The following is a 13,716-nucleotide window of genomic DNA, read 5'->3' as shown; positions in this document are numbered from 1 at the left end:
GAAATTTGCGTTAACGGACGCACACATGGCCACGACCGAATCTATAAGTTCCCCCTGGACTTTGTCTGTGGGGACTGACAAACGCAAGTTTAAAAATACACACTTGACACAGACACGGTAGTATAAATGCAAGCTACAGTGTATTCTTTCACACACTCTATGGATTTTGTATTACTACCTTCACTTCTTCAAACTGACAGCCACTTTTTACATATGTACATGAAACTGTATTCCCTAAGAATGAAGTAAAATTACAATGACCGAAATTGAAGATTTGAGAAAACCTTACCAATTAGGCAAAATCTGAACACCGTACAGTACATTATGTTTTGACACAATACTAAAATTCTTTACAATATTTACTTTCCATTAGAATCTAGTGATTGCACACATATGATTTGCCGATAAATGTTACCATTGTATCAATCAATATGGCTGTATTAATCACATATTTGGGCTGAATCTGGGAGCATTAACAGTAACTCACAGAAGATACTAATTAAAGTATTGTTTATTACAATTTGCGAGCAGGTTTCTTTGGAAAGAATATTATTTTGTGCCAACTATCGTTTTAAATGTGAGATGTGGTCAAAAATGTTTATCACAAGCTAATGAGCTAAATGAAGCCACACAATATGTACCGGTAAACTAGCAAATTTTGCTTGTAATAGGTATGAGTGGGGCATAAATTAAATTTCTTGACATGGTACATGTACACCTATTGTTTTATGTGTTTACCTATCTAATTCACACCTTGCAAAGCTGTGTTTTTCAGTGAATTTTAGATGGTGGCCCACAATTTGCTTTCTGCATGTACCGGTATATACCTGTATTTCTTTAAAAGATAATTTTTAAAACAAATTTTTTTCATATACATCAAGTACGTATGAACACACATGTACTAAAGATTTTTAGAATGTTTACCAAACATTTAAACATGATATTTTGAATTGTACTTGCTTTCACACTAAGACACCGTTCAGAGAAGTAAAAGTGGGCTTACCTTCATAACCTGGTTCACAAATGCAGATGTAGACAGACTCTCCATCGAGCACACAGCTTCCTCCATTCAAGCACGGGTTTGGATAGCAAGGGCCAGAAAGTTCTGTCGGAGGATCGGTTGAATTTGAATCTGGCAAGGGAGTTGGGGCCAGGGCTAATCCACTACTGGACACGGGGGTGATTGAAGGCACAATTGTGGAGGGGACTGCTGCAGCTGCGGTGGGCGTGTTTGTCAGAGCGGGTGTAGCGGCCAGAGACTGTGTCGGCAGGATTGGGAATGAGCTGTCGGGTGTTGGTGCAGGGGTTGGCTGTATCTGCGTCATGGAACTTGTCTCCAGGGGGCTGTTGAATTGCATGGTGGATGATGGGAGTACAGGCAACATGCTGGGTGCCATGCTTGGTGACAGGGTAGGGGAATACAAAGCTGAGTTGCTAAATCCTGGGGTAGCGGTTTCAGTTGATGTATCTGTGAAGAAAATCCAACGACACAACAAATAATGCATGCACTTTAACTGTGAGAAAAGAAGAATCCTGCCCATGCCAAATTCTTTGTTCAAGACAAAATTATTTGATTCTAAAGAATTTTAACAAACATGTCGACCTGTGACTAGGCTTCTATTTGGCATAGACTGAATTTTCTTGGCTATAGTGCAAAGAGAAGTGACAAAATACAGTACAACCAAGTGAGCATCAAAAATTTCATCGTAAACAACATACAGTATATATGTCCTGTTTCATTCTCCACAAAGGATGGTGTCCGTAAAATAAAAAAAAACATGCAGTTACAATTGTGTTAGTAATTTTATCATAATGGCACATGACATTAACAGGCTGCGGTAAAGATTCTCATACATGTACTGGTATTATGCTGTTGTTAGTGACAAAATGTTCAAATCACTGCTAATTGGCAAGTGGTTCAGTTACAACACACAATATGTGCCTATGGTCAGTGCCCTTATACAGAAGCGCATTGTAATTTTTGCATTTGCATATAGTGTGTTTTGTACACCTGCTCAGATAAGTAAATGTACAATATGGATCATTACTGTGTTTTTGTTTGTGTTTGTGCCCAGGACTTTGCAGGTGTGCCCTGAGGAACATACAATACAAATTACAAACATACAAATTACACTGGCTAATTTCTCCCTCTGAATGATATCATGTCATTTGGGTGATAAAAGCATCCGTAGCTGTAACTTTGGACATTTTTCAGTATTTTTGGTCACAGAGCATGATGTATGGTACATGTACATATACCAACTGCTGTTTCTTGATCTGTTCCCTAAAGCATGTTGAACAAGCATGCATTTATCTATATGGCATGTACAGTACTTTACACACAGCTTATACCGGATGTAGTGTTGACACGATCGAAGCTTCAAAAATTCAGGAAGTATTGCAAAAACTAAACCACAGTACTGAAACAAGGACAGCATTTTCAATTACCCTTAACATTTGTGTTTAAGAAAAAGATGAGTTTCAGAGCAAAAAATAGAATACTGAAAAAATATCTCAAAAGTTACAGTTACAGGGGCTTTAGCACAACACTCGCATATCATATACCAGTAAATTTTTATCATGTACAATGTAGTTACCTTGTTTGAAAACATGACAGTCTCATAAATCAGGAAGAATTATGATTGCAAATTTTCAAGAACGGTAAAATATGATGTTACCTTAAAGTTATCACAATGCACTTTTAACTATAATTACATCTCTTCAAATATTTATAATCCTGCAGGGACTGCCCAGCAATATGTAAACAAAATGTGTGTCAGCTATACTGAGATACAATTCAGTATAATCTATTTTGTGGATATTGTGAATCAGTTTGTAATGATCTTAATTCAACATTGAGGGGTACATAGCAGCATCTGAAGTGCCAGGCTTTTCTTACAGTAATTTCTATCTTGACAGAATTACTGTAAACTACATATTGATACTGCTCAGATACTTGTATCATTGGTCTGCCACCAATTGGCACCTCACGTACAGAAAACTGGGTTTAACAGGGTACATAACTGTATATAGTGGAATAAAAATAAAGTAAAACAAAATAAAACAAAAGAAAAAAACTAACGTGAAATTACGTGAAATTAATTTAATTGATTTTAACTTGTTCTGAGTTCCACCAATTAGGACAGGTTAATCATAAATGCATGTTGAAACTACATTTATATCAAAAAATACCAAAAACACATGCAGTTTAATTGTACAAATACCAAAGACAAATATTTGCAATACCACATTCACTTTTCAAAGTGAGGCAGTATTCAAAACCATTTCAATACTGACACATGCAAATGTAATAATTATACTGCTACAGTAATAGATACATGTAATATGATTAAAATGTTGGAACTTTATTAGACAGATACACTTAACTACTGCATTCCTTATCAGTCACTGTCCAGCAGAGTTTTAATACACTGCTTTATTTCATTGTCGTCATTACATGTATAAGTTAAATTGCCTGTGAGTTTATTCTGTATGCGTGACAACTACATGTAGTGTACCACATAGCACCGGCAGGTTGATTCACAAAACAACCTAGATGATGCTGTACATGCACACAGATAGGGCGGAACAATTATAACAAAATTGAATGACCAAAAGTCAGTGAAAACGAATATAATACCCAGACAAACATTAAATGTATATTGTCTATGTATCACATATACATGTATGAAATAATATGTTACTGTATTTCACACAATACACAATACAAGTTTCAGTGTGCCCTCTAAGAAACATGTATATTTCTGGAAACTTTGCGTCGCTTTGAGAAACTGGAAATTTCTTTGCATCAGCCTTTTATCTTTTCAATGTACATCACCTGAAGATCTGCTTGCGCGACTGGCAGTTTTGTTGCGTTGTGGCGCATCCTATGGTTTTAGAGGGCACACTGATTAGGGTTTACACGCACACTGTACACAATACAGGACTGTAGCGACAAACACTTACGATACCAATACAGCAGATTGAAATGTACTTTTTACCTGGTATTTCAATTGCAATATTACCGCTATCTGATTCAACATCGGCGTCACCTTTCACGGGATAATTCACTGTGAAGTTCAAAAGTTGTCAAAATGCATAGTAGCTGTAAAGTTTGTTCTGTCACGTTGTGAATATTGTCTGGATTTCAGACAGCTTTTACCAGGTTTTACTGTGAAGGCTATGTATACCAGTGGTGTAACAGTTTACATAAGAAACCTACAGTATTGAGTCTAGTCCACAGCACTGCTTTGAAAGAAATTCTGAGTAAATTCCCCCAGTTTAATTGTTGTGCTGTTGTACGTTTTATTCACACAAAATTTTTCATTCAACAAAATGCAAAATTAAGCATTGTTTCCAAAAATACTGAATGTAATCACTATGTGTTCTGAGATGTAGACAATTTTAGTTACAGGTAGCAAAAATAAAAGTATAGGCGATTATAAGTAGTGCATGAGCACATTAAGTTTATGCAAAATGTCCTGATTTTTTACTAGTCTAATAATTTTCAAAGCTGACAAATTTCAGTTGACAGCACAGTTGTTTTTGCTGGTTGCCAGCTATTTTCTACATCCCCGTGTATAAGTATTGTATCAAAAGAATCATCATTCAATTGTGTCCAGTCACAAAGGAAATATTTAAATTTTTATACATGTATTATACAGTACAGGTTACAATGAGACGATACCTTGTGAGGTAAGAGAAATAACAAAAAAAACATTTTGAAGAACTCGATCTATGGACATAGAAAGACTGCTTTATCTCAGCCGGTGGATGTTGAACCTGTTCTGACTGAAGTTTAATTACGATATTTGAACAAGCTAATGAGAGTACAAAACCCCTGGAGAATTTGGTCAAGGAGAACTTTATGCATTGAATAATGAACACTGTCAATATTACATTCCATGAAGGAATTTCCCATTTGCATGCCTTTGGAATTTGAAGTTTTGCGGAACATAACTACACCTATGATGATTAAATTTTCATCTTTAAACTGTTTCAGGCGAGATTTTATGACCCTCCGTCTGACCATAAAAACGGCGATCCATCTGGAATAAATTGAGCTTGTGAGCAGACAGAAGTAGCTCTTTATAGAGTCCGACTGATGCCGATCGATCAACAGATATGTAGAAATCACATTGGTTGGCTTATGGTGTATGTGGCATGTGGTTACAGTACTGTATATTTAATAAGTGACTAAAGAAAATCACCTATGAGAAAATGTATGCTGCTAACTGTGTAAATGGCACTTAGCTCCAAAGAGTAAATAATGCACATGTACCAGATAAAACACCAATAAAAGGAAAATGATTGTGATTGTACTGGAGGTTTGACTCAGTAATTTGATATTTTACTCTGTATATCCCTTATGAAAATTTTCTGTAGAAATTCTATTGAAATTGATGACAAAATTCAATTTAAGTGATACAGAATTTCTACAGAAATTCTACTGAACCTTTATGGAAATTAACGGAGTTTAATGGAGTTTTGGCCCCCTTTTTCTGTAGAAATTCAACAGAATTTCTGTATCATTTCTGTAGAATTTACAGAATTTCTATGTAAATTCGATACACGTTCTACAGAATATCTGTAGCACTATATTGAATTTATACCACATTCTACAGAATTTTTATGTAGAATTTCTGTAGAACTATATTTAATTTCTGCACTCTTTACAGAAGTTTGTTTGTCTTATACGAGTTCAATCTCTTAGAAAGTATGACAACAATATGTGTTAAACTTTTATTAAGTAAGGAGCACCACCTTATGATATTGCCATAGATACCAATGCAATGAATTACTGCAAAACTCACAAAAAATCAGGCAGCAAGTAAATTATAAACATGTAGTTTATTTCTAAAAGAATTATGATTAACAATCGTTCGAAACTTGATGAAACATACAGGGACTACAAAAATATAAAGCAACCTACACATATGAATGCAAGGCCTACCTCTCCAGTCTAGCAGTTTTGAGTTGTCAACTCAGCCAAGTGCATAATTAAAGTGTTGTGTATCTTAACTCACGTAATTTTCAGTTGATGCTGCAATGTGGATCCTTACAGTTGTGACATATTAGTGAGCTCCCTTCTCCATAACACTGTTAGAATCTTGCTAATGGACCTTGGATCCTAATTTTCCATGGAATTTGGAGTTGAACTTTAGTACTTTTCATAGGAGCCATGTGCACTGTGGACTGCCTCAAGTTCAAATGAATAATGCGTGGCTACACTATTATGTAATCAGCCCATTGTAAAGGCAGGAAACTATTTGCATAACAAAGCACAGGCACAGGTCAGCTCACTTGACCTAGGATCTAACAAAGAGAGTCAGGTTGGTCTGTGTACAGTCATGAAATGTACAAAAGGAATGGTACAATTGAAACTGTATACATTTTCCTGGCACGTGTGTGTAAATGAAAATAACTTTTCAGAATCAAAGGGTACACGAGAATGTGCTTAGAACTCTCCATAGGTATATGTCACTACCTTTTCCATATTGAAACCAGCTATGATATGTCACTGAGTTCTCAAGCTCATGCCAACATGAAAAAACATGAACTTAAGTCTGAAACAGTGTAAACTGTGGGAAAAAAAAAACAGAAAAAAAATTTCCACAAAAGCTATGGAACTGAAAAATTCATAAAAAATATGTTTAATTTCTGCAGATTTTCTACAGAAAATTATCAGCAAACTTCAATAGAATTTAAAGTTTCTATACACATTAAAATTCTATAAAATTTAAATTTTTCTACAGAATTGTATTGAAAATTTTCAATTGAATTTCAATGGAAGCATATTTCCATCAGATTTCCATAAAATATACAGATTTCTATAGAATATCAGAGTTCAATAGAATATCTACAGACTATTTTCGTAAGGGATGAATAATTCATTGGCAGATCATATGTATACGCACATACACATAGCAACTTTAAAAGAGAAGGATCCAGAGACCAATGTGCAGATCTACTGTACATGTACAATGGTAACTCCGGGAATAGTACCAGTACGGGAAATATCTATCTGATACAATGGTGAAACTGGTTCCAGAGTTATCAGTGAAGCAAAACTTGTAAACAACAAACAATTGGTAACTGTATTAAATACATTACATGTACCGGTATATGCAGATTTTGTCTCATAAGTTCCTACATCGAGCTACGGTATGACATGTACATGTTTTGGTATATCAACTTTCCTCCAATGGCAATTGTTTTATGCGGCAAAATACTCAAGCCAGAGTGGTGTCACTACACTCACAAACTACATGTACTGTATTTAAACAGCAAATGTCAGAGCTAGGAAGTTGTTGGGTATAAATTGCCAAAGATTTTTTTTGGCCACATTTGGAAAGCCAAAGCTCATATACATGTACAGTGTACATTCCCAGTGCAGTAGCTCCCTTGTACGTCTTCATATATCTCCCAGTCTTGGTATCTCAGTCCTTAATCAAGTGATGCCTGGGAGACAATGTGAGAGCAGAGTGCATCATGGGCCGGACAAAAGATTCACTCACTGAATGTGACTGTTAATTGGCTCTCTAGCCATGCATACAATGTACATGTACCGGTATTTTCATTGGGTTTGCCGACAATCCTTGCTAATTAATACACAGGGAATATACCCATAAACAGTGTTCTACCAAACAAACTGTTATTGCATTTGGTGATGTTTTGTTTGCTTTGTCTTGCATTTTGTGTCATGTTCTAGGAATAAAAACAAAATGCTAAAACAGTGATGCCTGTATCATGTACATGTGTAAGTGCTACTGCATACATCTGGGAAAAAACTGCGAAACACAAATTGACTGGAACAGTACACAGTGTACAGTGAATTCATTGACTGAGGTCAATGAATTCTGGTAATAGAAATGTATTGTGACATTTCTGTTACAAAAAGGGGAAAAAAGACATTTTACTTGCTGGCTATTTTCCTTGACAAAGACCCTGTGGTATCTTTGTGTTTGCTTTTACGGCACAATGAAAATTCATTTACTGTATAGCGTTGTCACCAGACAGGTTTTTTTTCATCATGAGTGACACAGCGCCAGTACCTGCACATATTCCTACCGGGCTGACGTTAATTAATCAATGCATTGCACCTCAAGCTGAAATTAATGATCTCATACCCGTGGAAGACAAAGAAGATTACGCTGTACGGTAAATTAATCAAAGGTAATACGTTTTTCTTCAATGGCACCGATCATTATTGTAGGCGATGTTACTAAAAATAGTGGTTTGTGTGACATTTGCTGCACAGCCTACAGATATTCTGTCTGCAATGTGCCTGTTTTTTTATGTACCAGTAATTGCCGCTAGTCAGTCGACCTGAAATGCTCTTCGACACCTACAAATTTAGGGTTATCAATTTGTAAATTTTGGAGAAAAGGCATTAAACACTTGAACAGTAGGGCATCCTGGTACTGTAGATATATCTCTGTTACACCCATCTACTTGTATAGCAAACACCTAACTTGCATTTTAATTTCAGCGAATAACATTACCTTTCCGAATTAAGAAGTTGTGACAAATAATATGTAATCAAAATTTTAAAATAAGCCGCTTCTTTGTATATAACACTTCTCCAGTTTAAATTTATTTTGCCAGTTGAATATTGGGCATATGCATCACAAATACAGGTGATCCGAAACAAGCAAAATGTAAAATTTTATTTAAAGTGAAAGTGAATTGATATCAGGAATACCAGTGTGTGAGAGATTTCTAATAATTGTCTTTCTTTCAACATTATCCAGTTTGTGAATAATATGAGTACATTACATCTGGTTTGCTATGAAGCGTTGCGTTTCAACTCATTTTCATCGTTCATTCATTTCTTTAATTATCTCTTTATTTGATAAATATAAACTAATGCTGTAAACATGATTTCTATATCATGAATTAGCAAAATTAGCATAGGAAAGATGACAGCGGCCTATGGTTGCTGTTTTATTCTGTGTGGGAAGTAATCTTTTTCATCCCGCTGACTGTTGACATTATTTAAAATCAAATATCATGAGTAATTTAAACAACTGCCAAAAAAAAAACCCATGGCAACAAAGTTACTACCCGCTGTGTAATGTCACAGTGGAAAAACAATATTTAAGGTCAAAAAAGGAAGTATTTCCAATAACAACATAAAATACATATCTGAAAAATGCACATCATTTTCCTTACTTTCAACGTCATCACACAATGATTGACAGTCAGAAAGGAGCATTAATTCTCCATTGAATGATACATATTTTCACCCTTTATTTTATGAATTTAATTGACCATAGATGCCTTATAGCAGATGTATCCTGATGCAGGGCCCCTTATCAGGTGAACCAACAATTTTGCCTCATTATCCAAGTAGCAGACACATTCTATTGCTGAATGTAGGATAAAAACTGTTTTTTAAAAAACAGTATATATCTCTGCTTTCTAATTTATCACTCATGAGATAGGCAAATTACAATTTTTTTTCAAATTTTACAAATTAAAACCCTTTATTTCAAATTTTACATCATTAAATAGTCTGAACCGGTCTAAAAATTTATACATTAATTATTACTGAATAGTGGCCATTTTGATTGCTATCAGTGGATTACTTCTTGGTCATGTGACGAAATTCAGAGACAATATAAGATATAAAACATTCATCTCCCAAGACTTGTCAGGCTCTCATTTCACTAGTTCATCTATATCACAACTACAATGTAACTGCAATGTATGTACTGTATTCTATGGCCGTGTGAAAGCACAGTACGATACAGTCCTTATGGCCCTTCAGTTCATGATAAATACACCTAGGAGGCGTATTGTTGACGTTCGCTCCATTTGCCATGCAAGACATGTTCAAAGGTGATTTGAAAGATTCAGTGGTGATCCCAACGAGGAAATACATTCAGATTTACTCATAAGTATGATATAACCTGCTCTTCAGATACTATTATAAAATTTGTATTTGCCAAATTTCTTGCAAATTGAAATTTGTCAACCTTGAATTCTGGTTTTTATGCCTATATGTATTACAGTACACTGTACATTCGAGCAATTGGCAGCTAACAGTACAAACGTATAAAACATGAGTTTTTCCCTTTCACCACCATGGTTTGGCCCGAAAGGTATTCATTATCAATGGTGAGTGTGGACCTCTTTATAGGGCACTGGGATGGGAGGGTTGCAATATTAAAAGATGATTAAGAAGACAACTACTGCGAGTTCATGCATGATTCAAGTACAATGTGGAGTCCTGTACACGTACAGTAGATGCAATAGTGCAATTGACTGCATTACATGTATCAAACATCTGCCTTTGTGATAATGATTTTCCAACAACATCTGATTCTCTTTGAGGTGCAATTTGCATAAATTAGCAACACCAGTAAGGGATTACAATATTACAAATCATTTTCACACTGTTTAATTTTAAAATTTTCATCAAAATACTAATACGGGTCTTCTCACACCAAGAAATCATGTTGCTTGTTAAATATTTCATGATAAAACATATTCTGTATATGGTCTGACAGTTTCTTATATTTTATTTTAAAATTATTCTGATGAGACAAGTAAATGAGTCTACAGTTTCTGTACACAGAAGTTCTTCACCAGCTATAATCACAGGGAACCAAGAAATCTGTTTGTTGTTGTTGTTGCAACTCTGCAACTGTTGCAACAACTGCAACTAGTTCTCTCCTGACGTACACTCTCTACTAATGCTTACAGTGTACATTGGCAGAGAGTTGCATTGGGTCGATAATGGTAGTGTCCCGGTAGTGTCTCTTGTGACATCTACATTACCTTTGAAACAACGACAAAACACAATAGCTATGTTAGTTGAATTTTACTGTCAACAACAAACAACAACATGACTAATATAAATATAAACAACAATACAAACAACAAAAACAACAACCATATTTCTGGGTTCCTTAGGCTACAATCAGAGACAAACATTGCTAGTCAGTAACTATACATATCCGCACCTCTTGAACATCATATACGATGTTCAATTCTGACCACTACTTCCAAATCCTATATGGCCTTGGATTATACAAAATATTATCACATCAAATGAACACCTCACAGGTGAAATAATTTCCCACTCTTTATGAAATAAAGATTAAGAATTTAATACGGTTAAAATTTCTATGCTACATGTATACATTTCATTTTGCGTATCAATTTATATACAGTACCTGGATGCACAAGTGTTTATGTAACACTGTGAGTATTTAAAACTGTATCAGATGTCTATTAAAGGTCAAATTTATCACACAGAAATAACAGACTCACTTAAGAATTCATGATTTGAATAATAATTTTTTTCTGAATTAACACATGATAGATTTTGTTTCTGTACATATGACGTAATAAACACGGTTTGAACAACAGTATGAAAATGTGTTATATCCCATCTCAGTGTATTTGAGCCGTTTTCATATTCAAGGGAGGTAATTAGCCCTATCAACAAACTGAAGCCAGGAGAAATGGGTATCACACCACTGGACAAGTTGGTTTGAAAGAAACTCATGCAGACTGAGAGAAAAACAAAGGCATATGTAGCAAGGGTGGTGTAGTTTCCACTTAAAGTAGACTGAGCCTCAGGGACAGATATTCGGACTCTCAAACTTTTACAGTTCTCTTCTAATCTACCACTTTTAGAGGCTCATTTTAAAGTGTTTGAAGCAATAAAAACTTTCACTTTCTTAGTTTTTAGAAAATCAAAATATTTATTTTTCTCCATAGAGTTAACACAGTTGTACAGCCATTTCTAATTTTGTATATTGGTAAATTTTAGGTTATTTGTTTCTCTGGTACCAAATTTCCAAGGTGACCCCTGATTTTTATTCTTGATTTCAAATGATACAGATTGAAAGTTTCATTTAGGAAAATTTGAGCAAGTTTAGGTCTTTCACTTCCAAGGTGCATACTACCTTAATTAACATACCGGTAGTGTTCAAAATACCCTATACATGTAGTACTACATGTACATGCAGTGTGCATAGCCCTAGAAATAAAATCTCACAACATGGCTTGCTATGCTGACCGGTAGATGTTCATTTCTGCTTTCATTATAAGTAGCATGTGATTGCCGCATGTACATGTATAAGGCTAAAAGAAAATTATTGTTTCTGGTCCTTGACATTCAGCAAAAGTGATGTGGCAACGTTTGCTTTTTTTCCCCCTTTTTTTTTCTTCTGGCAGTGACCTGAAACGATCTTTTTTGGGGGGCCTAAAGTAGTGGAGCAGTGTTGGGTTGTGGGTGTATTTGTACCGGTAGAATTGAAAAAGTCAATGTTTTTCACCACTCAGACCTTTGTCAGAGTCAAAATCCTTATGTAAATTAGTACCCTGTGATGTCACAGCATACCAAAATCTGATTTTCAAACTCGATTGGTTGGTGACAGCTCACCTTCATACTGTAGCAGCAGAATTCAGCCAAAAAGGGTAGTAAAGGCAAATTTAAAATTTCTATATTTGCACATATACATGTACTTGTATTAAGGCTACAATATTTGGCCAATAAATATTGAGCCCCTAATGATATTACACATGTGTGGAAAGAGATCGAGGGCTTGTAAGGTATCATTTTACCTTTGAATACATGCACTGTAATGTATACCCTAGGGTGTGTCTATCATATCAACCATATTCATAAAAATTTATTGTAACATTGTCAACTAGAGGTCAAAGTACATGTATCTTCTTCCACACCACGGAAATTGATGCACCGTGCCTGGTTGAAACAAAGAGGCACTGTAGAAAACCAGATGTACACACGACATGGTATACTACCTAATGAACGAGTCAAAACAACATGTATTCTATGGAAAATGACTGGCTACTTTGTTGTGAAAACAAGATCACAGCATAAAAAGTAAATATTAAATTACCCGCTGACAATGTCCTTAATATCACCATTCATTGGAAACTCATGCAATTTTAATGTGTACATGCGAGCGTATCAAATATAAATAATAAAAAATATTAATTCTTTAATTTTTAATGATATTTTCACTACTTTATGTTTCTCTGTTTTATGTGCTACAATATTTATTTACACTCTTTTATTCAATTATATCATATGTGATTATGCATAGGTAATGGAGCCACAGTTTGGTATATGACAGGAATCTATATTGTGATCATCCTCCTAATTTGACTATACATGTATGTAAGCAAATATCCATATTGCAACAACAGCAATTAATTAATTATGAACAAGCTTATTACAAACTGATCAAGAGGACATCACCATGGAGATGACCTTTGACACGCATACATGAAGTGCAATAAATGGATGAGCAAAAAAATCCATAAATGAAAGTAAACATTTTGCAGCTGAGTGGGGGCACAATGTGTTAATAAGGCAAAGACCAGACGACAGGACTTTACTGTACACACAGTGAAATTCATCCAAACAAGGAAGTTGGTACCGTTATTGTCCAGGGGAAAACATCACACAAAGTGCTTGGCAATGATACGACTACCAGCAACATCACCAAACGCGTGCAATGTAGATCCACACCCACAAAACTCATCAATCTCCTATTGGCAACTATTCGCACCTACCAGTACCGTTACCAAGCGCACTTTTAAGTTTTACTGTCATAGCAAAAGTATTCAGATGATATTAAGTTATTCAAATGAGTCCATTAAAAGACAACTTTTTTAATTAACTTTACATTCAGAGCTGTCCTTTATGGTGTCTTTAGTTAATAGGTTTGT

The 13,716-nt window shown here is 35.1% G+C and overlaps 1 protein-coding gene across 5 annotated transcripts in view; it reads right to left on the bottom strand.

The window, feature by feature from the left end:
* Nucleotides 1-13,716, bottom strand: part of LOC139138637 (fibroblast growth factor receptor 3-like) — an 86,802-nt gene that overhangs the window by 17,138 nt on the left and 55,948 nt on the right. For 3 of the 5 annotated variants that reach the window (XM_070707109.1, XM_070707108.1, XM_070707112.1), the window contains one exon: nt 1,004-1,468. In XM_070707109.1, coding sequence (XP_070563210.1) covers nt 1,004-1,468 — 465 coding nt within the window. The remainder of the gene's footprint in view (nt 1-1,003; nt 1,469-13,716) is intronic. The other 2 variants (XM_070707110.1, XM_070707111.1) reach the window with 1 other exon arrangement.

Source organism: Ptychodera flava, chromosome 8 (genome assembly GCF_041260155.1).
Source record: "Ptychodera flava strain L36383 chromosome 8, AS_Pfla_20210202, whole genome shotgun sequence".
Taxonomy (NCBI): Eukaryota; Metazoa; Hemichordata; class Enteropneusta; family Ptychoderidae; genus Ptychodera; species Ptychodera flava.
This window is presented reverse-complemented; position numbering and strand designations above follow the sequence as displayed.